General features: G+C 51.8%; 1 protein-coding gene across 1 annotated transcript; it reads left to right on the top strand.

Annotated features, from left to right (window-relative positions):
• Positions 1–142: 142 nt before the first annotated feature.
• SH3GLB2 (SH3 domain containing GRB2 like, endophilin B2) lies at positions 143–24,216 on the top strand. The gene is made up of 11 exons (XM_083875592.1): positions 143–250; positions 7,977–8,118; positions 8,427–8,555; positions 9,229–9,362; positions 9,827–9,919; positions 13,637–13,699; positions 17,843–17,866; positions 20,406–20,495; positions 20,698–20,798; positions 21,869–22,130; positions 22,773–24,216. Exons 1-11 carry the CDS (start codon positions 188–190, stop codon positions 22,878–22,880), a joined length of 1,209 nt encoding a protein of 402 aa, XP_083731718.1. The 5' UTR covers positions 143–187; the 3' UTR covers positions 22,881–24,216.
• Positions 24,217–24,602: the final 386 nt, after the last annotated feature.

Raw genomic sequence — 24,602 nt, 5'->3', positions numbered from 1 at the left:
CGCCCTTAAAGGGGCCGCGCTCGCCGCCCGCGCCCCGCCCGCCGAGGCGCTGCCGGGGCGCACCGACCCGGTAAGAAGTCGCAGCCCTTTTAAGAGGCGCGGAGCGGGCGTCACCCGGCGCTATAAAAGGCGGCGGAGCAGCGGCGCGGTGACAGCGGGGGCGCGGTGCGGCGGCTTTCGGCCCGCCATGGAGTTCAACGTGAAGAAACTGGCATCGGACGCGGGGGTCTTCTTCTCCCGCGCCATGCAGGTGAGGCGGGGCGGGTCGCCACGGCAGCGGCACTGCCCGGAGGCCGCGGGGCGGGAGGCGCGGGGGATCCGCTGGCCCAGGCCCCGGGGAGGCCGGAGGGGGTGATCGGAGCCGGGCAGGTCCGTCTGTGTGAGCCGCAGCCCCCGGAGCATCACCCGCGGATGCATCACCTCGGGAGCATCGCCCCCGGCCGCAGCTCGGGGGTGCCGGGGAAGGTCCCAAGGGAAGAGCCCCGGGGACGGTGCTCGGAATGGCGAGGGCTGTGCGGGGGCGTTCGTGCCTGGCCATTGTTGACCTCAAGGAAACAAAGCTGTGTGATCTGGCAGGCGGCTGCTTTGTCCGCGCCCAGACCCACCGGGAAGGGCTGCGGAGCTCTGGAACAGGTGCCCAGGGAGGGCGTGGACTCTCCCACTCTGGAGACACTCCAAACCCACCTGGGCGCGTTCCTGTGTCACCTGCTCCAGGTGACCTTGCCTTGGCAGGGGGCTCGGACGAGATGTTCTCCAGAGATCCCTTCCAAGCCCAGTCATTCGGGGAGGCTGTGGGATGGTCCGTGTCGCTGGGGATAGGTGCTGGAGCTGCCCTGCCCCTGGTCTGCACCTCAGCCCCTGGGGAGGAGCTGGAGATCCTAGGCCCTGGGAAAACACTGGGACGTTCAAGGGATGGGAAGGAGCTGCTGAGGGTGAGCAGGTCGGGCCTGTAGAGCTCAAGAAGCGTTTGGACAACACTTTCAGGCACAGGAGGGATTCTCGGGGCTGTTTCTGTGCAGGGCCAGGAGTTGTACTTCTTGGGTCCTTCCAACTCAAAATATTCTGATATTCACAAATTCAAGATCAGGAGCTTCTAGGGATGAGATAACCCCCCCTGGAGCTGTGAAAAAATTTGGGTACACATAAGCAGCAGACATGCAGCAGGTGGTGAGATGGAGCTGCTGAGTGTATTCGTTTCTTGGGCATAATGACTGAAAAAACTGCTCTTGTTTGGCCAGGAGAAGCAGGTCAGAACTGGTTGGGATCCTGCCTGGAAAGTGAGGTCCAGCTGGTGACTCTGGGACTGGGCTTCTTGCTCTGCCTATTGTGTGGGGTTTGGTAAACAAACAGAGCAGAGCTGCCTCATTCCAGATCTTCTGTGCAGTGGAGTAATTCTGGCTCTTTTGGGGACTGGTCTCCTGTAAGCAGATATCACCTCCTGTAACCGTGCCAGTGAGTCATATGTTATGAAAAAAGGGAGATGTTAACTACAGGTTCAAAATAAGGAGCAGATGGGAAAGCCTAAAGATGCTGTTCTCATGTAAATGACCTTGGATGCAGAAGAAATGCTGGAAAGAAATCTTATGTTTAGAAGCCTTTATTGTAAGTCTCTGATAAGTGTTTTTTAGCTCCGGGGCGTAGGAAGGAGACAGGCCTGGGAACAGTGTCTGCACACAGTGATTCCAGAGTAAGGAGGCGTTTATAAATCGTGGCTTCTGCCTGCTACACCTACTCCACTGTCTCGTACATGAATATTCATATGCCTAATTACAGTAGTAATTTATTGAAACCACATGAGCACTGGCACTTGTGGACAGCGAGCAGGTGTGTAAGGAGGGGGAACTGGAAGGAAAGGGATCTCTGAGGCTGAAAACCAGCTCATGATAGGTCACTGCTGGGGGAATTCAGCCTTTTTTGGGTGCCTGGTGAGCCCTGCCCCATCTCCCCCAAGAGCCAGCAGTGACAGCTGAGGTCTGCTGTGGGCAGTAAGGGATGGGTTTGTAGCACTTTTTAGCACTGCAGATCTAGGATGGGAATAAGCTGTCAAGAAAAACTGTTTTCTGTAGCATTTGGAGATGTTTCCTCCAGCTCCAGGCATACAACAAAATGATGTTTTCTGGAACTGCAGCGACTGGGAGATAAATGGACTGGCCATTATGTGCTGTTCAGACAGCATTAGCTCCTGCTGTCTGGCAGAGCTGTCTGACCAGCACAGAGGAGCTTCACTTGAACTGGAATTAGGGCTCAGCCAGGGAGAAAGGAGACAGGACATGGTCAGCACAACACCTCTGGGCTGGCTCAGGGCAGGAGCTGGTTTGAAATCTGTCAAATACAACCCAACACAGGTGCTGGAAGAATGATTTTGGACTGGGTTCCTCATTAAAAAAAAACCCCAATCAAAACAGCTCAAACCCACTGCTTCCTTTACATGGCTCTTCCTTGCTCAGTCATAGGACTCCTCCAGAAAAGCAGAGCAGATAATAAAGTTGAGGTAGGAAAGCAGTGGACAGCTCTGCTATCCTGGGAGTAGGGGACAAGCTTTGGGGCTTGGGCACTGCAAGGGCACAGAGCTTGCGTAGGATCCAGCATTCACCTGAGGGTGCCCTGCACTGACACTTGCAGTACCAGTTGCAGCATCAGATCAGCACTCTCTGAGGGGTGCAGCACCTGCAGACAGACTCCTAAAAGGCCCTCTCATCTTCACTTGAAGAAGAGCCTCCCTCCTTGATCAGATGCACCTTCCAGTTCTCAGTGAGTGTGTCTGATCCCAAACCTTGGCCAGGGGAAGCTCTGTGGCCACACATTGGATGTCTTTGTTCTAGACAGGTTGCAAGCCAGGCTCTTCCAGGGAGGTCTGGATTACTGTGTCTGTCTTTTGTCAGTTCTGATGGAAACAGGCTCTGGGTGAAAATGCCCAAGTGTGAATACAGCTTTTCGGTGCTTATCTCCCCCTAATGTCATTACTAAAACAGCTAGAGGCTGACTTACTCTATCTTGATGCCCCTGCAGACAGACTCACTAACCCAGCTCCCTGATCTCTAGTGATAAAATAGACTTTTATCATTAGTAGATAAAATAAACCCTCTGCTTGCTGACCTTATTAGTGTTCACACTTTAAAAGTTGAGAGAGCAGAAGGGGATCCAAGGAAAGAGTCTTGGTAGGGACACAGGCAGGATAGCTGATGTAAGCTGCCCAAAGGGATATTCCATACCATAGAACATTGCTCAGCAATAAAACCTGAGAGAGAGGAGAAGGTGGGGCATTGTTATAGAGCACATTTGTCTTTTGGAGTAGCTACATGACATGTACTGAGGCCCAGCTTCCCAGGAGTGGTCACATATCACCTACAGATGGAAGAAGATGATAAATTTTTTGTTTTTCTTTGCTTCCACACACAACTTTTTCTTCATTTAACTGCCTTTATCTTGAACTATGAGGTTTTTCCACCTCATTTTCAACCCCCCGTTCTGCTGAGGAGGGAAATGATAGAGTGACTTGGTGGCATCTCATGTCCAGCCAAGGTCAACCCACCACCACAGTGTTTTTCTCTCCTAAATGCTGTGCTTAAGAGTTAACCAGGCTGTCCCTGCGAATGGCTTCCTTCTGTCCTCTAGCACAGTTTCACTTGGCTCCCAGCCTGGCTTTCCTGACTCCTGGTGACCAAATACTTGGAGCAGACTCTCTATCTGCTCCAGAGTTGCTGAAAATTAGGTAATTTTAAGATGCTGAGTGGCTGTGGCTTCTTTCCTACTGTAACCCTGTGCAAAGAGGGAGCCAGATTTGCTCAACTGACTGTGTTGTGCTTTTGATCACCAAAACAGCAAATGTTACTGTGTTTTGGGCATGTTGAGCTATTTGGAGGCTTTGAAAAACCCAACGGTTTACTATCTACTGGCAGGTACAGGAGACTATTCCTGGTTTAAATCTCCTGGCCCTGTTTTGAGCTTTGTAAATGAAAGTGGAAAGTCAGAAGTAAGATCCAGTTGGATGAAACAGAGACCCTGCAAGTGGTACAAGGGCCTGAACTCTGCCAGGAGATCCTCTGCAAGGAACCCTGTCAGAGATCACAGCATACAGGGCTGGGCTTTTATTATACTGGGATTTTTTTTCCCCTGACTTTTAAGGAGAGGAAGGTGCTGATCCTTTCAGCATGGGCGATTTTAAACCCTAACTCTGATGTCCTTTAGTCACAGGCCCAGCCTGTCTGATCTGTACCTGTAGTGCAGAGGAGTCCCCCCAGCTCAGCACTGCTTGCTGACCCTCCTGACATCCCAGACATGTGTCTGCCAACTCTCCTGGGGGAAGGGGCTTTACCCCAAGCTGTGAATGCTTAGGGCAGCTGCCCTAACTGCAGTCCAGGATGTCCATGCTCCTTTTGGGTCTGTGGCCCAAGTGCTGCTCTCCTGCTGGGTCACCCTGTTTGCCCACCTGGTAAAGCATCTCTTGTTCCTGCTGGCCAGCCAAGCCTCCCAGAGGAAACCCAACCTTTGGCTGAATTATTGATGTCCTGGAATGCAGCACAGCTCTGCTCTTCCTGGAGAGTGAGAGTGGCACTGACAAAAGGCTGCCCTGCATTATTAAGCATCCACTCTGGGTCAGCTGCAGGGATGTTCCCTGCAGGGGAGCAGCCTCTCAGCACTGGCTCATGATCCCAGGATGCAGATCTGGGAATTGGTTCAGGGCTATTCACCCACTCCTCAGGTTCTAGAAAACAAATGGGAGTAGTTCTGCCACGGCAGGATGGAGGAGCAGGAGGTTCTTCTCAGCACTGCAATTGCCTGTGCTCTGCCAGCCCTGCCTCTCTCCCCTGGGATCTGCACCAAGCCTGTAAATTAACTTGACAAAACCAAGTATCACTCCCATTTGTGGCAGTCTGTTGTAAAAGAGAGCAATGCTTCTAGTCTGGGAGCAGCAAGATATAAAATACTCTAAATCTGTCTTTACAGTTAGGAGGCTTGAGGTCTGATGAGTTTATTTCTCCTCTCTCTCTTGGTGTCATAGTGAATTTTTTTTCAATCGAATTTCTGTGTTATGGAAATAGATTCTCAGGAATAGAAATCCTTTACAGGATTTCTGTAAAGTGCCTGAAATGCCTGAGTAGCCAAATTTCATAAACTGCTGTTCTTCTACCCTTTTTTTCACTGGGCACCAGGTAAGAAGGGAACAGCAGCTGAGTTCTGTTGCCACCTCAAATCTCAGATTTCCACTTGCACCAGGCAAAAACACAAGCCAGCTCGTAGGTCAGTGTAACTTACCTGTAATCCCCTGTGCTGGCTGTGCTTCCAGGAGAAGCTTCATCTGATCTCATGGCAGGCTGCTCCTGCAGCAGGTGCTCCTGCTCTCCCTGCACTTCATGGCACATCCCCACTGCTGCTGTGAAGTTGGGTGGGTTCTCTGATAGGTCTAAAAAGTCACATTAGAGGTCAAATTGAGCTGGATCAGTGACTCTCTGTGCTCAGGAGGAGGTAGCTCTGGGCAGGGATAGCACCCAGGGCAGCCAGTGAGGCACCAACCACCCGAGGCTGTGCCTGGGCTGAGTTCAGCACATCCAGCTTCTGGGCAGGGGTTGGGGAGACACTGAGGGAATTAAATGTCAGTGGAGTCACAGCCTCCCATGCCTTGCACCCACTTCCCAACCTTCATGCCCTCCTTTCCAACCCTGAAAGAAAACCTGAATGAGAGATTGTTTTCTGGCCTGACCCTTTGGAACCAGGGGCTGTGACTGAGATTCCTGCCCATCCTTCCCTTCTGGCAGAGCACCCAGCCTTGCCTGATCCTGGTGCTGCCCTCAGTCTTGCTGCAAGACAAACAGCTTTAGTGCCTGACTTGAGATGAGAATTGAGTTTCTGAGTTCTGGCAAGTGCTGAGCTGTGACCCCTGCACTGAGTTACACAAAACAGCCACAGAGGACAGTGATGCCAAAGATATCACTTGCTAATAAAGCAAAGAGCCCCAGAGCTGAAGTGGTTCAGGACAGTGGAGCAGCACTGTGGGGATGGTGGAAGACTTCAGCAGTGATCTGGAACTGCAGCAATGCTGTAAGAGGCTGACTCAATTCAGTTGATAAGAAACTGGGTTTAGGTTTGACAGCTCCAGGGCAAATGCTGGTGCAGGATAAGCCTAAACTGCAGGAAAAAGAGCTGGACTTGAAAGTGAGATGAGGTCTCAAAATGCTGTCTGGGAAAGGGGGGCGAGAGAGACTTATCTTTGCATCAAAGAGTCTTGGCTTGTTTAGGAAAGATCTTAAACAGATGACTCAAGAATCGATGCCAAATACCTGGGAAGTCCCAGTTTGCTGCATGGCAGTGACTCAGCCCAGCCTGGCAGAGTCTGAAAACAGCCCTGGGCTCCCAGCAGTGACAGAGGAAAGCGGCCTCAGCTGCTAAAAGCCATGTTGACCCCCAAGGAAATCACAGACCAAACAATACAAACACCCTCTCACCCTGAATCTGCTTTCGCCCATGTCCAGCAGTGTCCAGGGGACCATGGCAAGACCTAGATAAAATTATGTGCCATTAACCAGGGCAGCTGGTGCAGAGGAGAGACCAGGGACACGATCCCTGTCCCTGCAGCTGAGGATCTGTCCCCACCCACATCCAGCACAGCCCTTCACCGGCTGGAGCCCAGATCGTCCCAAACAGGTCACTGTGTAAACATACCTGGAGGGTTTGTATATCTCAGACATCTGGTAACAGGACTCCGAGGGCTGTTTACCCCTGCTCTGGGCTCTCCTTATCTCGCTTTGTTCCCAGCATTGGGCTGGGTGGGAAAGGAAGGAGCTGGCCAGGAAGCCTTTCAGGAAGGGCAGCAGACACCAGATCAAGACTCTGTGGAAGGGACATCTCGGCCCATCTAGAGCTGAGCCCTGGTGTAGGGAAGCAGAGAGGAGAAGGCACCAGTGGTAGATCAGACAGGAGCTGCATTTCATCTAAGAGATTTAGCCAGGCTTTAATCTTTGGCATCTGACTGTGCCGGTATTGCACAGTACCATGTCCTGATGACTCAGCAGTGGCATCAGAGACCTTTAACAAGGGTTGGGGGACAACTAGAGCCTTTGTAGGATCCCAGGTGGCACAACTGTCCAAAGGATCTTTTTGCACAATCCAACAAGATGCTGGTTCTATCAAGAGCAGGGAATTGTGCTTAAAAATACTCTGAAGTTGGCCAACTTCACTGAAAGGAGCAAGTGGGAAATGGGGACAGGATGAGAGGGAATGGGCTCTTCTCTCAGAAATCCCTCAAGGAAGCAACAGAGGGTGTCCAGGCCATCTGAGGCTGCATCTCCAGACTGACAAACCTGGTCAGATGTCACTGCCCAGCATGAAAACACTGGAGACTTCTCCCTGCTGCTAATTTTAAACTTAAAAGGAATTGCAGAGGGAGAGATTGTCCATTGCCAGTATGAATCTGAGTGCTGAGAAGAGTTGGACAGTGTATATTTCAATTGCCTGCTTCAGAGGGTGTCCCAGAAGAAGAGTCACTTGCTGGAAGTGGTTTTATCTAAATCCTGAGTTTGAGTCTCCTGACATCAGGTGGTAGTGGCATTCCTGACCCCTTGGGTTTGCAGGACACAGTTGGTCAGTAGGAGGTACGGAGATTTAGCACCTTCCCTCATGTGCAGGATGTCTGTTGCTCTCCTGCATGAAGCAGTGGAAGCCATGTGCATATTTAAATAGATCCCTCACAACTGGAATATTTTTGTACTAGACCTTATTAACAGTTACTTATTCTGGAACACCTCTTGAACCTGGAGTTTATTTTTAGCCCAATGCTTGTTCTACTCTTGGACAAAAAATTTGCCCTCTTCCCCTGAAAGATGCCTAGGAAAAAAAGAATGACACTTTGAAGGGTTTTTAGCTCTATTCTAAGGTAAATGCACAAGACAAAACCAGCTTCACTGTCCCTTATTAGCTCTCTAACACACTCTAAATTTGCTGTGGAAGGACAAGACCTAATGACTGCTTTCTTCCTGCAGTTTACTGAAGAAAAGCTGGGCCAGGCTGAGAAGACTGAACTTGATGCCCACTTTGAAAACCTTCTGGCCAGGGCAGACTGCACAAAGAACTGGACAGAGAAGATCTTGCGTCAGACTGAAGTTCTGCTACAGCCAAACCCCAGTAAGTCCAGCTTCTCCTAAGGCTTGAAGGACAAATGGCACTTGCAGCTCAGTGCTCGAAGTCATGGCCTCTGGCAGAGAGCCCTGTAGAGTTTGTGGGGCTTGGGAGAAGCTTGTCTTTGCAGGGCCTGTCCTCCTTCCTTGTGCAGCTGAGAGCACCTTACAGCCTGGCAGTGCCCTGGGGCAGGGACGGCTACTCCTGGCAGTGGTGCCTGCTGTCCGGTGCATCATTGAGGACTGCATGGGGTGGGCTATCATGAATCCCAGTTCAGAGATGCTCTTTCAAGCCCCCTGGTGTCCCCATTGCAGGTGCCAGAGTGGAAGAGTTCCTGTATGAGAAGCTTGACCGGAAGGTCCCTTCCCGGGTCACCAATGGGGAGCTGCTGGCCCAGTACATGACAGAGGCAGCCAATGACTTTGGGCCAGGGACACCTTATGGTAAGTCAGCCTGGCTAATGAAGAAGTCCAGGGAATCCATCCCTTCCCAAGAGAATATCCCTGTTTTGCATTGAGATGTGGGCAGCAGGCTCCTTCCTCACTACACAGAGCACCTTTCTGCTCTTAAATCCTCACAGTTGTCCCTTCCTGGGGGAATTTTGGGCTTCCTTAAGCAGCACACTTGCACAGAGACACAGCCTTCACTTCCAGCTGCCCTTGCCCCTGCCATGAGCTTTGTTCCTGCTCTCCAAATCAATAGTTGTTCAATAGTGAGTCCTGTTACAGCCAGAGCAGCTGTAACTGCATCTATAGCCAACACTGCCTAATCAACTCATGTTTTCTGCTCTGGTGCTTTTTAATTTGTTGCCCTGTTCCTGTGCCTCTGTTTTATGAGGCAAAGAAGGATCAGTCTGTGCAAGCAGGTAGAGCAGTAAAATACATCAGTGCCCTAAGTGCCTCAGCAGATAGATAAGATCAGAGCTGCCCTGGGAGCAGTGAAAAGATGCCTCAGGCCAACAGCAGAGTGGGTAGGGCTGGAGCTGGTGTGGGACAGGCAGGTTACCTTGCCCAGGCGAGGTACAGCGGTGCCTGTGTCCCCCAGCACGACAGCTTTGGCTGAAGCCAACAACACGTTAATTGGTTTCTCTGGAGCTGAAGGTTCCTGTTGTTGCAGGAAAGACTTTGATAAAAGTTGGAGAGACTCAGAGGCGCTTGGGCGCAGCAGAACGAGAATTCATCCGCTCTGCCTCCATCAACTTCCTGACCCCACTGCGCAACTTCCTGGAAGGGGACTGGAGAACCATCTCTGTAAGTGTGGTAGCAGGGATGGGGAAGCTTGTCACATCCCTGGAGACAAAGGAGGGCAGGGAGAGAGGGAAACAGTGCTAAGAGAACCCCTTTTCTTTCCCTATGATAAAGGGTGAGTCCATATCTCTCCTCTTAAAGAATGTGAGGATGAGGGAGTACCAAGTCTAGATTTGGTCAGGTTCCCCCTCTGATGGGGAAGAGTTGCCAGCTGATGTGCATGAGGAAAGTAACTCGTTTCCCCGCTCCTGCAGCTTATGGGTACCACCCATCACAGGCTGCCCTGTTTCCAGGAGGTTATCCTGTATCCCTGGCAACCAGCCCCAAAACTCCTGCTAAGGAGACGAGCATAGCAACTGGTTCTTTCTCCCTGGTATGTTTTAATGAAGATTCCTAGGTGATAGCACATCCTCTCCTCAACCCTGCTTCTAAGCAATGTGCTCTGACCCATGTGCTATCCCTTCCAGAAAGAGAGGAGGATCCTGCAGAACCGGCGCCTGGACCTGGACGCCTGCAAGGCCAGGTTGAAGAAGGCCAAAGCTGCCGAGGCAAAAGCAGCGGTAACTCCTCCCCTCATTTCCCTCCCTGTCCTTCTTGCCCCAGGGCTGGGCTCACAGGGTCAAAAATTAGGTTACCCTGCTGTGTCCTGTCTCTGGCAGGCACACTGAGGGAGTTCCTCATCTGGGATGGAAGGGAACTGGGAGCAGAAGCCATGTGCCTGTTTCTGAGATCTCCTCCCTTGGGGGAGTTGTTGAACCAAACAGTTCTGAGCTTCTGGAGTCTGGAAACTTGCACTTGACCCAGGCTCCTGCCTCCTGACTGATCAGGGTTGCTGGATGAGTTGTGGTAGTAACTAAAAGGCTACATCTTCTGAGGTCTTGCTGATTTTCACAGGGGATCTTAAACCAAGCGAAGAGAGAGCTGAGCTGGGAGGTGCACAAGGGAAAGGCTGGAGCTCTGCAGCAGTCCCACCCTTGTCAGACTAGTTAGGATTCTGCCAGCTCCCAGGCAGGAGTGTTGTGGGAGCTTGTAAGGGGTAGCCAGAGTCAGACTGGTTACAGGGTCTGTCCCTGAGCCTCTCTGATCACTCAGTTCATGGTGCTCTAGTTACAGGCTTGTCTTGCCCTCTAGCTTTGGGGAATTCATCACACTGGGCACTGATGGGTTCCCTGGAGGGCCTGGGTGGAGCTGGTTGTCATCCTGTAGAGCTCTGGCTGTTGGCACAAGGACCTGCCAAGTTCTGCTTTTGGGGCCGGGAGCTCAACTGGCAAATGTATGCAAGTCATAATCAGCTGGTCCTTCTCAGTCACTCTCTGGGATGCACTGGGATCCACAGCCCTGCTGTGAGCCTGTGTCTAACCATCTACCAGCTGGGCCTCTGGCCTTGTCTCTCCCTGGGTAGCCAGTTCCCAGGTGTTTTCCCTTTCCTCCAGCTCCAGTTACATCCACAGCATGTGGGGAAGCTGTGCTAAGCTCAGCAGCCTCCCTCAGCAGGTCTGACAGAGTGCTCAGACCTACACAGGACAGCTGTGAACAGAAGTAGGCACTGCCCTTTTAAAAAAGCCTCCTCCAATCAGTCAGGTCTCCCAGATCCTCTGAAAGTAACTTCAGGAATCCCCCATTCCCCTTCTGAAGGGGACAGTGCCCCCAGTCTCAGGGGGAATTGCCATTGCTTTATCTTTCTGCTCAGATCAGAGCAGGAATTCAGATACCTCCTGTGCTTCCTCCCTTTCCACCCTCTTTATCTTGCCTCCTACAGGAGGTGATCCCAAAGCCTCTCACCTGCACACACCCCCCTAGTTTAGGGACTCCTCTGTAGCTGGAAAAGAAAAACTTTGTTTCCCACTGGAACTTCTCAGGTGCCCCAGGCAGGTGAGAGCCAATCCAGGCTTTCCAGGGTGTCCTCCCCAAGCCAAGCCTCAAAGTAGGAGAGTGGCTGAAACACTGACCACAGCAGCAGAACAAATTCAGCTGCTGCTGTGGGGACCCATCTCAGCAAAAAGGTGGATCCCTGGGCTCTGGGTGCTTCTGTGACTGCTGGATGATGAGGTGGAAGCTCCCAGCACCAGGGAGAGCTGCTTCCTCAGCTCTAAACACCTCATCTAGATCACAGCATTCCCTGTAACATGCCTGGAGTCCTGTGTCACACCTCCCCAGCCAAGCTGAAGTATCCCAGCTCTCCCAGCTCACCTCTCTCTTGCTGCTCTTCCCCTCTGTAGTGCAAATTTGTGTTCCCACAGCTTCTGTCTCCTGATGCCCCTCGAGTGCTGCTGCCCAGACCCCTGAGCTGCTGTGGAGCACCTGGGCTTGTGCATTTCCTACAGACTCTGTGCTTTTTCCTTCCTGTTGATGCTGTTTTGTTTACTAACCTTTTTGTTTTGTTTCTTTGTAATTTGCTCAGTGTGAGGGAGATGTGAGTATTGACTGTGCTAACAGTGCTGTGATTTTTTTTTTTCCTTTAACACCTCTCATTGTCTCTTTCCCATTTTTAAAAAGAAAATTCATACCTCCTTTGTCCCATTGGGACTGGCCCTGCAGCATGTTCTGAGCGTGATCAGGGCTGTGGCTGCCTGGGGAAGCTGCTCCAGAAGGATGGGAATGTCAGAGCCCTGCCTGCAGCCCCTCTGGAGCATCCCTCAGGTCCATCCACACTGCCTGCAAGCAGTGCTCAAGAGAGGCAGGGGCTCCCCTAAAGCCCCCCTCGGGCTCCTCCAGCTGCAGGCAGGAGGAGGTGGGGTTGGGTGGCCTGTCCCTCTCTGGAAGGAGCCCAGAGACAATGACAGACAGGATGGTCTGGTTGTGGTGCTGTTCTGCCCCTTTTCCCCATTGCCAGAGTGGAAGGAGGAGGGAGGTGGGTCCCTTTTGACCACTGCTTGCAAATACAACTTCTTCATGCACAGAAGTACAAGAGAAGCTTGCCTCCTTCATCCCATGTGCTGTGACTAGTTTTGGGACTCCCTGGAGACCAGGGAATGGGAGGAGAGGTTTCTTCAGTTGCTCTTGATCTTCAAAAAACAAAAAGCATAAGCAGCTATTTCTGTGAAACATCCTTTCTCCTCACAGGGAATAGTCCAGCCTACTTGCTATGCTGGCCTCAAACCTTTCTGGTGCATATTTTTCTCCCTATATTCAAGTTTAACTTGAGATAGGAATTGCTCCTCCTTATTCCTTCCTCCAGCCATCCCTAAAACTCCTAAATGGTATGAAAAAAAAAAAAAAAAAAAAAAAAAGGGTGACTGGGACTGCCTGAGTGCTCTTCCACACACTGGTCACTCATTCCAACTGGCTGCTTGGGGCCCAGCAAAGTGGGTCAGTGTGTGTAAGTGGATCTGGGTGACTGCAGGGAGATTAACCTGGGAGAGAATGAGAGGCCTGAGGGGATTAACACCAGAGCTGGGATTCAGCAGGACTGTGCCAGCCCTACACAGCAGCCACTGTGCAGTAAGGGCTGCCCAGGAGGATTCCTGATGTCAGGCAGCTCATTGTTTGTCTCTTTAGGTGGTGCTACAGCCAAAGGCCATCCCAGGAGGAGGCCTGGTCTTCACTGAATAACCACCACCACGTTGGGTGGTGGTTAATGAGCCCGTAACTGTGTAGGAGTGGACTGGATCCATTGAATTTCCAGTGAGAAAGTCTCTAGTGTGCTCGAGTCTTGTGCCTCAGGGCAGAAGTTTAGCTGTGGAGAAGGTGGTTTGGAGGATTCCTGACCTCTGGGATGGAAACTCCTACACTGCCTTTGGCTAGACCTGGCTTGGCTAAGCCATGTGCCTTCCTGAAAACAGCAGATCTGGCTCTGCTAGGAGGAAACGCGCTTGGAGAGAGTGAGAGCAGTACTAGGCACTGTGGAAGGGATGCTCCAGTGCTGGTAAACACTCCTACTTCAGGGGCAGAGCCCTGGACAGTGACTGTAGGCAGGAGGACAAGGGGAAGGAAGGTCCTGCCCACAGCACTGAACTAATGCAACAAGAGCGACCTGCTGGCTGCAAGGGAATGGGAATGCCTTTAGGATCGTGCTGTATGAGCTGACAGCTGTAAGTACAGGCAGAGTTCCTAACAGTAGGAGTGTCTGCTGTTCAGGTACCAGGTGTGCCTGCACAAGCCTGGCCTCCACACACCACTGAGATGTCAGGAGACCTCCTTCCTGCCTCTCATCAGAACCCAAGCAAAGCTCCCAGCACAGGCAGGAAAAAAGCCACCAGTCTCTTGTTCCACCCATCACCCAGTGACTCCTGTTGACTCCTCCAGTGCCTTGTACATGACACTCTATTCCCCCCCAGGCTGTGCCTGACTTTCAGGAAACCAGACCTCGTAATTACGTGCTCTCGGCCAGCGCATCAGCGGTAAGATCACCTCCTCCTGGATCCTGCCTCCTCCTGGATACTGCCTCTCCAACCTCTTCCTGCCTCTCTCTCTACCTGACTTAAACTCAGGCCTAGTGCTCTGCTGTTTTCAACATTTTAATGTGACATGGGCTGCCCAGAGTTCCTCTGACTCAGCCTCCGGGGTTCACATCACCCCTGTGTGGGTGTCTGCTCAGGGTCTGGCCCTTTGCAGCTGGGTTTGTTTTCCAAACCAGCTTCCCTGCCAGCTCCCTTCCACATTTCTAGTGGGGAACTTGTGATGGGTTTTCATTGCTAGGGGAGCAATTGAGAGGAACAACCTCCAAGAGGGGCCTTTCTGGATGGTTCCAGCTGTACAGTGGCAGTATCACACCTGTGACTGCCTGATCTGTGCCTTGGTGTCAGAGTCAGAGGCTTTGAAGCTGGTCAAGAGAAGCAAAGGTGGAGGAATCTCTGCCACCAGTGTCAATAACAGTGCAGGTTTGTCTATTCTGCAAACAGAGGTCATTCTTCCCTGTTTCATTGTGTTGGCAGCTGTTCCACAGCCAGATGTGACTGGGGTGGATGAACAGCCTGCTGTGTCTTCACTCTGTTGCACTGAGTGGATGTGGCCAAGCAATTGACTTCCCATGCTGTGTTCATGGCTCCTCATTGCACAATGTCACATTTCTCGTTAAAATGTTGAAAACTGATCATCTTGCTTCCTAACTAGCATTCAGAACAACACTGATGCCTGCTAATAGAATAATCTGGGAGTGGAAGTGCTGGGGAATGGGATCTGCAGATATGAAAAAGGACAGCTCAGCCTTCTCAGAAACACAAAACTCTATGGAAACAAGCTGGATTTGGTTAATGGGAAATCCATCCCATTTGGAGACAGAGGTGTGTCTGAGCTGGCAGCATCAGTGTTAGTTCCTAGAGGGATCTGTCCTGACCTTTTTGGAGAGCGATGCTGGGATCAGAAATAGCTTTGCACAATACCTAGAAAATTATTTCCATCAGTCCCAGGCTCAGTGATGAGAGTGCTGCAGAAGAAGCTGATCCTGGGGATGCTGCAGCAGCTGCTCAGTTCTCCTGTCTCCTAGTGCAGCTCAGGGCCAGCTGGTGGCTCTGGCTTCTCCCTTGGGAAGGTCTGTTCCAAGGGACTGCAGTTCAGCTCTGTGAGACCCAGAGGAGCGAAACTGGGCTTTCCCTGCCTCTGAACAGACCAGGGCTAAAGCACTCCTGAAGAAAATCATTTGTACAATGTGCATTGGCAGCTCATGGAGTGTCCAGACACTCAGTTGGACACATCCAGCCCTCACCAAAAAGTACCTTGATCTGCTTCTGCTCTACTGCAAAGCTGCTCTGGGTAGCAGGTGCCACATACAGGGACATAACAAAACAGATTTTGTGAGGTTTTTTAGCCAACAAGTATCTACCTTGGGACATGTTTGCCTAGTTCAGCGCTTCCTCATTGGGCTCTTCTGGTGCTAGTGGCACTGGGCAGCGAGAGCAGGGCTCTGGGAGCTCTGCTGCTCTGAGAGAGCAGCCAGCACTGACCTGATCAGGTTTGATGATTGCACACCAGGGCCTCCTACCAGGAGTGCCTGTGGGAAATGTGCTGGCCTGACCAGTGTCAGACCTTGTGGCTTCCAAAACTCTTTCAGAGGCTGCAGTTGGTGGGTGAAGGGCCACCTGAAGTCCAGCTGCACTGGCAGGGGTGACCTGAATTACAGTTTGCACCTCTAATTAGCAAAACACAGGCTGAGCCCAGGCTGCTCTCTGGCTCTGTACAGGCAGGGCTGCTTTGCTGCAAGCTCTCAAATCCCAGCATTCATCCCAAGGGGTCAGGCACTGCAGCAAGGTAGGAGCTCTTCATCCTGTTGCTCTGCTTTTCTTTCAGGCCAGAGTCCTTGTGCTCCTCCCTAGTGTGTACTGACAGTGCAGAGCAGTGGCTGCTGCTCACCTCACTCTTGAGCTCAGCTCCTTTCTGGAGGGAGGGGTTGGTTTTGCCCAAGGTAACAGCTTTGTCTTACAGGTGAGCAAACAGGTCAGCTCTCTCCTGGACCACACGCCCTCAGCAGGGCTCTGATTTGGGTTCTAAATTTACACTGTTGGTTTTTGGAGAGGTGGATAACACGGTGCTTTTATTTTTTTTTCCCCTTCCACGACAGGAGGGCTCAGATGGAATTAAATCCAAGGAAAAAAGCACCTCCCTTGTTTTGTACGAGTTGGAGGCTGAGGAGCCATTTCTCCTCTCTCCCACACTGACCTTTTGTTTTTGTGTAAGAAGGTGTATGTGAGCTGTGCAAGCCTAAATATCCCTTTCTCTCAGACCCTGCCATGTGCTGCACTCCTAGGAATGATTCCAAGAAAAACATATTGAGTACCTTAAAGAGGATTCCTCTGGCTTGAGCGAGGGTGCAGGAAGACAATAGCAGATTGTGGCCTTTTCTGCTCTCTGAGCTGTCCAAAAAGGAGCCACACAGAGTCTTAGCCCAGGGATAGATCTGGGCAAAGCTGGACTGTCCCAGAACTCCACAGGGTCAGACCTGGAGGTGGCACAGCAAAGGCAACAGAAGAAAAACAAATCTGGCTACAAAATCACTGATTAAATGGGGCTGCCATGGCTTAAGTACTGTCCACAGTGTCTGGGTAGGAAGGCCTGGGATCAGAGGGAAGCTTCCCTTTGCTTATAGAGTAAACCTTGCTCCAAAACCATGGGGATGTGCCAGCTAAGGCCTCGTGCCAGAGAAGCAGTTCAAGATCTGTTTCTCAGCTTCCTACAGGATGCTTCCACCACCTCCTTCCAGAGTAGGAGCTCTTAGAAGGGGAAGAGACTTGTGTCCCCACACATGGCTGAAGTTGGCCAGGCCTTACTTGAACCAGTTCCTGATTTGCAATAACAAAACATCCCCATAAAAGTCAAAGAAAACACCAACCTCAGCACCCAGACCAGTACAATAATTTCACTCAAGTGAAATTATGAGATGCCAGTCAGGCTACATACCATGAAGCAATCCCAGGAGCCTGGCAAAACACCTTCCTGCTTCAGCCCTCCCCAGTGCAGGCAGGTCCCATAGGTGCCCCTTATATTGGCTGCTGGGGCTGGGGCTCCCACAGCTCACCTGAGGACAATTGGTGACTAAAGCTTAACTGAGAGAGTCTGGTCCAAGCAGAGCCTGCTCTCCCTCTGACACCCATGTCCAGCACAGAGGCCCCCAGTGAAAAGTCAGCTGTGTCTGGTGACCTTCCCTGACCTGCAGAGGTGACACTGGGTGGTGAGGCTGAGCTCCACAGGGGTCATTCCCGTGGCCCCTCTGGTGTGGGTGCTGCAGGCAGGCTGCTGTGCTCCCAGATCCAGAGGGATTTCACATTGCCAGGACTGAGGCAGTAGTTGGCTGCTGAGGAAAGGCCAAGCCAAGGACCTCTGGGAAGATCAATGTGTTTTTCTGCCTCCTCTCTCCCTTTGCCATTGCCGCGTGTGACTTCTGTTCATTGTTTCATGTCCTGAAGCCAGATCCCACAAGCAGCTGGGGGTGTCCAGTGTTCTGCTGCCTCAAGTGTGCCCCTGTGGGTGAAGAGAGTAGGAAGGAGTGGTGTGATGTTTTGCCTGGCTCAGAGGCAGCATCCAGCCCCTGCTTCCTCCTTCCTGTGGCTAAACAGGCCTGTTGGCAGAGCAGGCTGGGTGGATTATCCCATTTCTCAGGACCATGGGTGAGGAACAGTGGCCTCTGTGTGGCCTGAGCTCAAAAAGCTCCCTTGCCTCTCCACACTCCTAAAGGAAGGGCTGTCCTTCAACACCAGCCTCTGCAGCTTCAGCAAATGAGCCTTGCTGTGCAGGGGGCTCTTCTGTTAATTCCTTTTTTTTCTGGAGCCTGCGGAATGCAGTGGCTGTAGCAGCCCTGGCAGGGAGCAGAGCTGGCATGCTGCTGACTCTGGGGCAGGGACTTGCTCTCCCATTGTGAAACTGAACTCGAGGGTGCAGGAACGAGGGGAAGGGGCAAGGATTTGGCAGCTGCTGCTGGGTGAAGGGCTGGCTTGTCCCTGAAGTTGGCCTGGTGTGTCCCTGGAGCGTCCTTGCCTGTTGGTGTTAATGCCGAGTGCTTCACAACGTCTCCAACACTGATCTTCTTTCCTGTTGCTCTGTGGCCCCTACAGCTTTGGAATGACGAGGTGGAAAAAGTAAGTACCCAGCTGGAATTGTGCTCAAACCTTCTGGGGGTGTTCAGAGGACGGGGGTGCTGTGGAACCCTTCCTGCTGGCAGGCAGGGAGGATCAGGGGCCACTGCTGTTGTGTGCCCCAGCCCTGATCCCTCTGTGTGGTTCAGTGCAATGACAGCAGCTTGAGATGAGCCATGGGCCTGTTGGCTGTCCCTGGTGAAAGACACTTCCCTGGCATCCAGGTGTGTGTGTGTGGTAAAAGGAGGCTCAGAACCCTGCACTGTGTGACAGGAGCAGAGCTGATGGTGAGGTGTGACCCAGCTCTGCTCCTGTGGCCAAGGCTCTGATCCTCCATGTGCCCCTGGTAGCCCCTGGCCCAGTCCATCCAGCTGGCTCCACACAGAGCTGGAGCAAGGACAGTGCACATCCCTAGCTGCTGCAGGGAGCAGTTCAGGTGGGGGGGGGGGAGGTTTGAAGCCTCATGGAGTTGATTCTCTCTGGGTGAGCTGCACTTACCCTTCTGATCCGTGGAGGCTCTGGAAGGGAAGTGTGACTTGTCCATGAAGATGGATGGAGGGATGAGACCAAGGTGAGCTCTGTGTGGAGCTCCAGGACAGCATGGAGCTTCCAGAGACACCTTCTGGGATCCTGTTCCTTTCACACCTCAGACACCCCCAGCAGGCATTGCTGTGAAGCCTGAAGTGCAGGGTGGCAGAAGTTCCTGTGTGCTGTGCATGACAGCAGCCTGTGGCTGTTACTGCAAAGGCATCCACAGAATGCACTGGCTGTTCCTGACCCAGCTCTTCCTGTCCTTTAAATCCTTCAGTCCCTAAACCAAACAAGCTGGGTGCAGTCAGCTGTGAGCATGCAAAGTGCTGTTCCTCTATCCTTTCTCTTTGGGCTATTCTGTTTGGATAGACCAAAGTGTGTAAGTTAATGTTGAAGTTCTCCATGTTCTGGAGAAGCACAAGACTGGAAGGGGCCTCCTAGGTCATCATCCAGCTCTGGCTTTATAGGAAACTACATCCTGCAACTGGTCAGAGTTGGCAGGGAGAGGCAAATTCCAGGCAGCACCAAATAGAGCTGGGTCTGCCTGGCACAAGTTTAAATATCTCTGAATACTGGAGTCTCAGCTCAAGAATCACTCGAGAATCAAAGGGAGCAGGAATCACTTGGTGTTTTGAAGCCATTGCACTGGTATTTCCTGTTACATTCCCCCTTCTCCTTTAAATAATCCCCTTCATACAGAGGATGCAAGAAAATAGATCAGTTGAGTTGCAGCTTAAAATAGACAAATCTGATTAAAAGACAGTCAGAGCATTTCTTTGTTGTAGCCTGGCTCTACACTGCTAATGCTGGTACCAGATGAGAGCTGTGCTGGCCCCAGCAGCACCTCCAGCTTGTCCTGCTGGGAATACTGGGTCTCCTCTGGGGTCACCAGTGGTTGGCCTCTGCTCTGAGACTGTCAGCCTGGCTGGATCAGCCCTCTGGGCTCAATTCCAGACATGTCAGTCCTGTGCCAGAATGGTCAGGGCATTCCCAAAGCAGCGAAAGGAGCCCCTGCACCAAGGCAGCTCTGATGGCTGCCTGCTCCTGGAGAAGGGGAAAGGATTCTCTTTCCAGTGAGCTGGAGCTGAGTGGGTGTCACTGTTCTGTGACCAGCCACAGCACATCCCAAGAGGACACCAGCACTGGTGTTAAATGCTGCCTGCTGGAGAGAACACACAGGGATGCTTTGTCACCCCTCTCCATCAGCAGGAGAGGAGAGCCAGCTCCAGAGCACTTGGCTGCTCCAGCCCTTCTGGGTCTCCTTGCCAGGATCCACCTGAGTATTCTGGTACTGCAAAACTGCCCCGGTGTAAATGTACTGTTTGGTGTGGGGGAGAGATGAGTCTTCAGTTTGTGAGTCTATCACTGAATTCCCAAAGCCTGCTGTGGAGCTGGCTGCTATTCACCAGTGTTTAATTCCTCCTAGCTCAGAATCAGTAACCAGCCCCAAAGGAGACCCTTGGGTAGAAGTTGGATTAGGATTTTCATCTCCATTGCAGATTCAATTAGCAGCAGCAGTTTGGTAAATGATGCCTGGTCTCAGTCTTTGTTCTGTGGTGATAAAAACAAAACCACTGCACTTCCAGAGAGAAGCCTAGGGAGGCTGTGACATTCCTATGCCTACAGGTGCAGAAACAGGGGATTAAAGGGACCAGAGCCAGCATGGGACTGACTTCTCACATACCTCAGGATTAACAAAGCCTCCCCATCTTCACGTTCTAGTCTTGTGGGAATAGGAGCTTCCCTGCTTGATGCATCAGTTTGGAGCTGTCATTCCATCACCTGCAGTGATCCAATGTAGGACTAAGAAGGAATCAAGCTGAAATGCAGCCAGAGGTTTCTGGGATCCCAACCCAGGGTCTCTTGTGGCTGCTGCTCAGTGTCACAGCTGCAGGTGGATCCTGCAGCACCCGTGTCTTGCTGCCAAAGGGGGGTGTGGAGGCAGGGGGCTGCAGAGGCAGCACTGGGCTCCTCCTGCCTTGTGCTGCCTGAGCCCCCATCCTGTTTGCAGGCGGAGCACGAGCTGAGGCTCACACAGACCGAGTTCGACCGCCAGGCAGAGGTGACCCGTCTGCTGCTGGAGGGGATCAGCAGCACACACGTGAGTCCTCCTGGGCACCCGGGGGTGTCAGGGACTGCAGAGACCCCTGGATCCTGCCAACAGGATCATGGAGTCCTGCATGTGGAATAGAGGTAAAAGTGGTAGTAAATTCAGGGTACCTCAGGGGAGCAGTAGCTGCAGCAAGAGAGTTTCTGTGCCTGGCAACCAAACTCAGTCAAGCTGATGGTCCTTTTCCCTCCAGGTGAATCATCTTCGCTGTCTGCATGAGTTTGTGGAGTCTCAGACCAACTACTATGCTCAGTGCTACCAGTTCATGCTGGATCTACAGAAGCAACTGGGCAGGTAAGACAAGAGACTGCTTTTACTTCTCTGAGAGTTACTGACTTCCTTGCCCCCAGCTCAGGGCTCTTTCCCCCTCCCACGTCATAATGTTTAAAGTGCCCTCACAGCTCTGACAGAGCTTCTGAGTTTACAGAGTGGTGATCAGCAGACTTTGCCATTGGATTTTTACATTCTTCTCAAAGCACAATGGCCATGGGAGTTTGAACATTCTTCCTCTAAATTAGTTAAATCACACAGGACTCAAATTCCTGTTGCCAAGCAATGAGCCTGAGCATGCTCTGCTGCAGCAGTAACAAATCCCAGATTTCATATTCCGTGCTGCTGGCTGCACATCCCATGGGGTGGGCTGAGATGTTTTGTCTGGTTCTATCACACCAGCACAGGCCTGACCAAGGAGGGGCTGTTGGCTCTACATGCTTACTCACACTCCTGTTCCATTCTTTTTCCATGCCTGCAGCTCTAAAGGAGAAATGTAAGTATGATATTAGCCAGGATGAGCTCTGAGGACTCTCCTCCTCCCCTCAGTGACTGTGGGGTCTCTGTGATCACTGCCAGGGCCAGAACTTATACCCCCTGAGATAACTGAGCCTGAGCTCCAGTACTGTCTCTCTCTAGAGAGCCTGCAAAGCCTGGGAGCCTCCAGCTGTGGCATCCAGTTCAACAGCATCAATGCCCATCCCTTTCCAGAAGAATTAGCAGGTAGAACAGGTAACACAGACTGTGTGAGAGCAGGGCAAGGACAAGCACAATGGACCCAGTCAAACAGAGCCGAGAGCAGCACCTGCCCAGTCCCCTCTGAGTGCCACACATCAGTCTGGTACTCTGCAGGGTGGGGAAACAGAGCACTGGAGTCAGAATAGGCAGACAAGTGTCACCTGCTGCACAGTGTCAGCACCTGAGAACTGAGAGTGTTTCCGCACCTGAAGGGTAGCGTGGGTATGTTATAGCTGAGTATGGAGGCTGCAACTCTTGAGCATCATCTTTGCTGAGCAGCTGCTCTGAAAGGAAGAGCTCACTGAGGTTCCTGAGGCTGGAGCCTCACTGAACTGTGCTGTTTTCTTCCCTGTAAGATTTTCAGGCACGTTCGTAGGCAACGCAGACTCCGCATCTCCCGCAGCCGCTACCTCTCCTCCCACTGTTGCTGCTGCCACTCTCCCTGCTGTGCCTACAATTCCCGTGGTGCCCACAATTGTTGGGGTGCCCAACACTGTGGCAGAAGGTGTGCTGAACCCCAATGAAGTCAAGCCTCCTGCCAGTGGCACACGCAGGGCCAGAGTCCTCTACGACTACGAGGCAGCTGACAGCACCGAGCTGGCACTTCTTGCAGATGAGGTTGGTGGCTTTGCTGAGTGTTGGATTTGGCTGTAACTGCCCAGCAGCTCGTGCTGTGCCCAACAAGGACTTTGGTTCCTTTTCCTGCCCTTAAAACCTGCTTTATGAAACTAATAGAGTCTTTACCTGGATACCCGTATCTGCTGAGTTGCAGTGAGCTTGTGCTCGTGGCCATTTACTATTTATCATCACTCAAATAACTCCTCCTGTTGAAGCCCAACTGTACCCAAAATAAATACTCCAATACTCAGTATCTTCACTGTGACCCCCAAATACAGCTGCCTTATCCAGAGCCATGAGATAAGCTGTTGGCTTGAGGCCTGCTCTAATCATGCTTAGAAAAAAAGAAAATTCAGCAAGTTGGAAAGTTTCCTGTTCTCTAGACTGAACTTCTGTATTCAGAAGGGATGACATAGCAACATGTAAAAGTACCTTGAGTCCCTTTGGAGAATGAAAAAGCAACAGGGACATCACTGGGCAATGTTCCATAGATCTTGTGTAGCAGATAGCTCCAGGGAAAGGGCACAGATGCCTGCTAAATGAACTTCAGGAATTACTGTTCTTTCAGTCCCCATCTGGCTGAACTTCTTGGCTCTGTCTGCATAGTAAGGTCCTGTCTAATGTGCTGTCTTTTCTCCCCAGATGATCACTGTGTACAGTCTGCCAGGCATGGATCCAGACTGGCTGATAGGGGAAAGAGGCAACCAGAAAGGGAAAGTTCCTGTCACTTACTTGGAACTGTTAAGTTAAAGGTTAAGGAAGAAGAATGTACAAGCAGAATGCACCCCTCATCTGGCACTTCTAATGCGGATTTCCTCATCCGAGACCATTGCTCTCTTCAGGGTCGACACTCCATTGCTAATATGGGAATTGTGGGAAAGAAGTGGGAATACTGTTACAGTGAGGTTTTGGGAAAGGACTGATGGCACCCAAGACTGAATTTGTCACCTACCAGTACAGCCTGCTTTGAGGTTAGTCCTGATGGCACAAGATTCCTTGATTCCTTTTTCCCTTCCCTGCCCTAGTCTTGTTCCTTGCAGTGGCTCTCCTGGGCTGAGTGAGCTGTGTACCTCAGCAGCTGCTCACCAGTTACCCTCGTGTCTGGTGTGGGTTAGTGCCCCTCCCTCTGTCCCTCCTCTCTTCTCCAGCAGTAGAATTGCCCAAGTCCAACCATGGAGCATTCCAGTAGGGAAGTGTCCCACACCCCCTCTGACCTCTCCTGGCACGTAAGGCAAGGAGGCTGCAGTTAAAATTTAGGAGCCTGTTAAATCCACCCAACCTGCTCACCCCTGGGAGACCAGCAATGCATGGCTGGCCAAGAGCCACAGTCACTGTCCTGGGGCCTGGAGGCTCCCACCTCCCCATGTCCCCTGAAGTTGGAAGATTTCTTTGTGGAAACCAACCCAACCTGCTACTGTAGGGCCTAACCCCAAACTTCTGTGCAAGGGACCATGCATCTTGCTTGCATTTCCTCTGGGAAATTGCTCTTGGACTGCAAAGTTTACAAGCCTTTTTACAAGCTTTGCTCCCTGTGTTATTGTCCAGGCTTTTCTTTCAGTGTGTCGGTCCAGGCATGTTTTAGCCTGACTTTATTTCCACCCTGAATCAATGATTTAATAATGAATGTTTCCCCTCCCATGTCAGCAGTGAACAGACTTGGTGCATCCTAGTGCAGAAAGGGACAGTCCTACCTGCTGTGACCCCCAACAAGAAGCTGTTCTTGGCCACACACACACCACGAGCCAGGCTGTCCAGGCTGTCCTGGGGTGGTTTAGCTCAGGGTGGGGGGGTGGGTGTGTGTGCCTGCTCACTCTGGAATGAACTCTTAGCTAGAGCTCACCTAAAGGACTTCCACTTGATGTGTCACAAGTTTACCACTCAAGCTGGATGGAAGAGAAACTCACCTGCACCAAGCTCCGCTCACACCCTTCCCCTGGGTATGTCAGAATTAACTTTGCTTGTTTATTGATCTTTTGCACTTTCCCCAAAGGTATCGTGACCATTCTAATGTAACAGGGCACTGAGCACCTGTGTTTGTGGGGCTCATGGATTTCAGCACTTATTTGCCAATAAACAAACTGCCTGACCTCCTGCCTCAGCATCTTCTGTGGCCTCAGGGCTGTCATGTCCCCAGCCACAGGGCTGTGGGGACAAGCAGGGAGACAAAGGGAACAGCTCAGGTGAAAGCAGTGCTCTGTGCTCTCCTCTACCCCAGGGTTCGCAGCTGGGGTTAACAGCAAAACAAAGCTGCTCATCCTTCCTGTCCCACCTGACACTCCCAACACGCTGTCAGAGCCTTGTGGGTCCTTTCCCAGCTGACACATCTCAGTTGTACTACAGCTTCAGGGGCTCTGGGAAACAACAGCTCCTCCTGCACCTGAAGCAAAAATAGAGCAGCAGGATGACTTCAGCTGCTGAGAGACCCAAGTGCTATTCTAGATCTAACAGACTTTTCTAGTTGTTATGGAAACT

This window comes from Zosterops lateralis (genome assembly GCF_965231275.1).
Source record: "Zosterops lateralis genome assembly, chromosome: 20".
NCBI lineage: Eukaryota > Metazoa > Chordata > Aves > Passeriformes > Zosteropidae > Zosterops > Zosterops lateralis.
Note: the sequence above shows the minus strand (reverse complement) of the source record. Positions and strands in the feature narration are given on the sequence as shown.

Excerpts from the sequence above, each read along its gene's own strand:
- SH3GLB2 (XM_083875592.1), top strand. The coding sequence starts at position 188 with ATGGAGTTCAACGTGAAGAAACTGGCATCGGACGCGGGGGTCTTCTTC. Across the intron at positions 8,556-9,228 it reads TGGGCCAGGGACACCTTATG|GAAAGACTTTGATAAAAGTT; the intron begins GTAAGTCAGCCT and ends CTGTTGTTGCAG. Across the intron at positions 17,867-20,405 it reads GGAATGACGAGGTGGAAAAA|GCGGAGCACGAGCTGAGGCT; the intron begins GTAAGTACCCAG and ends TCCTGTTTGCAG.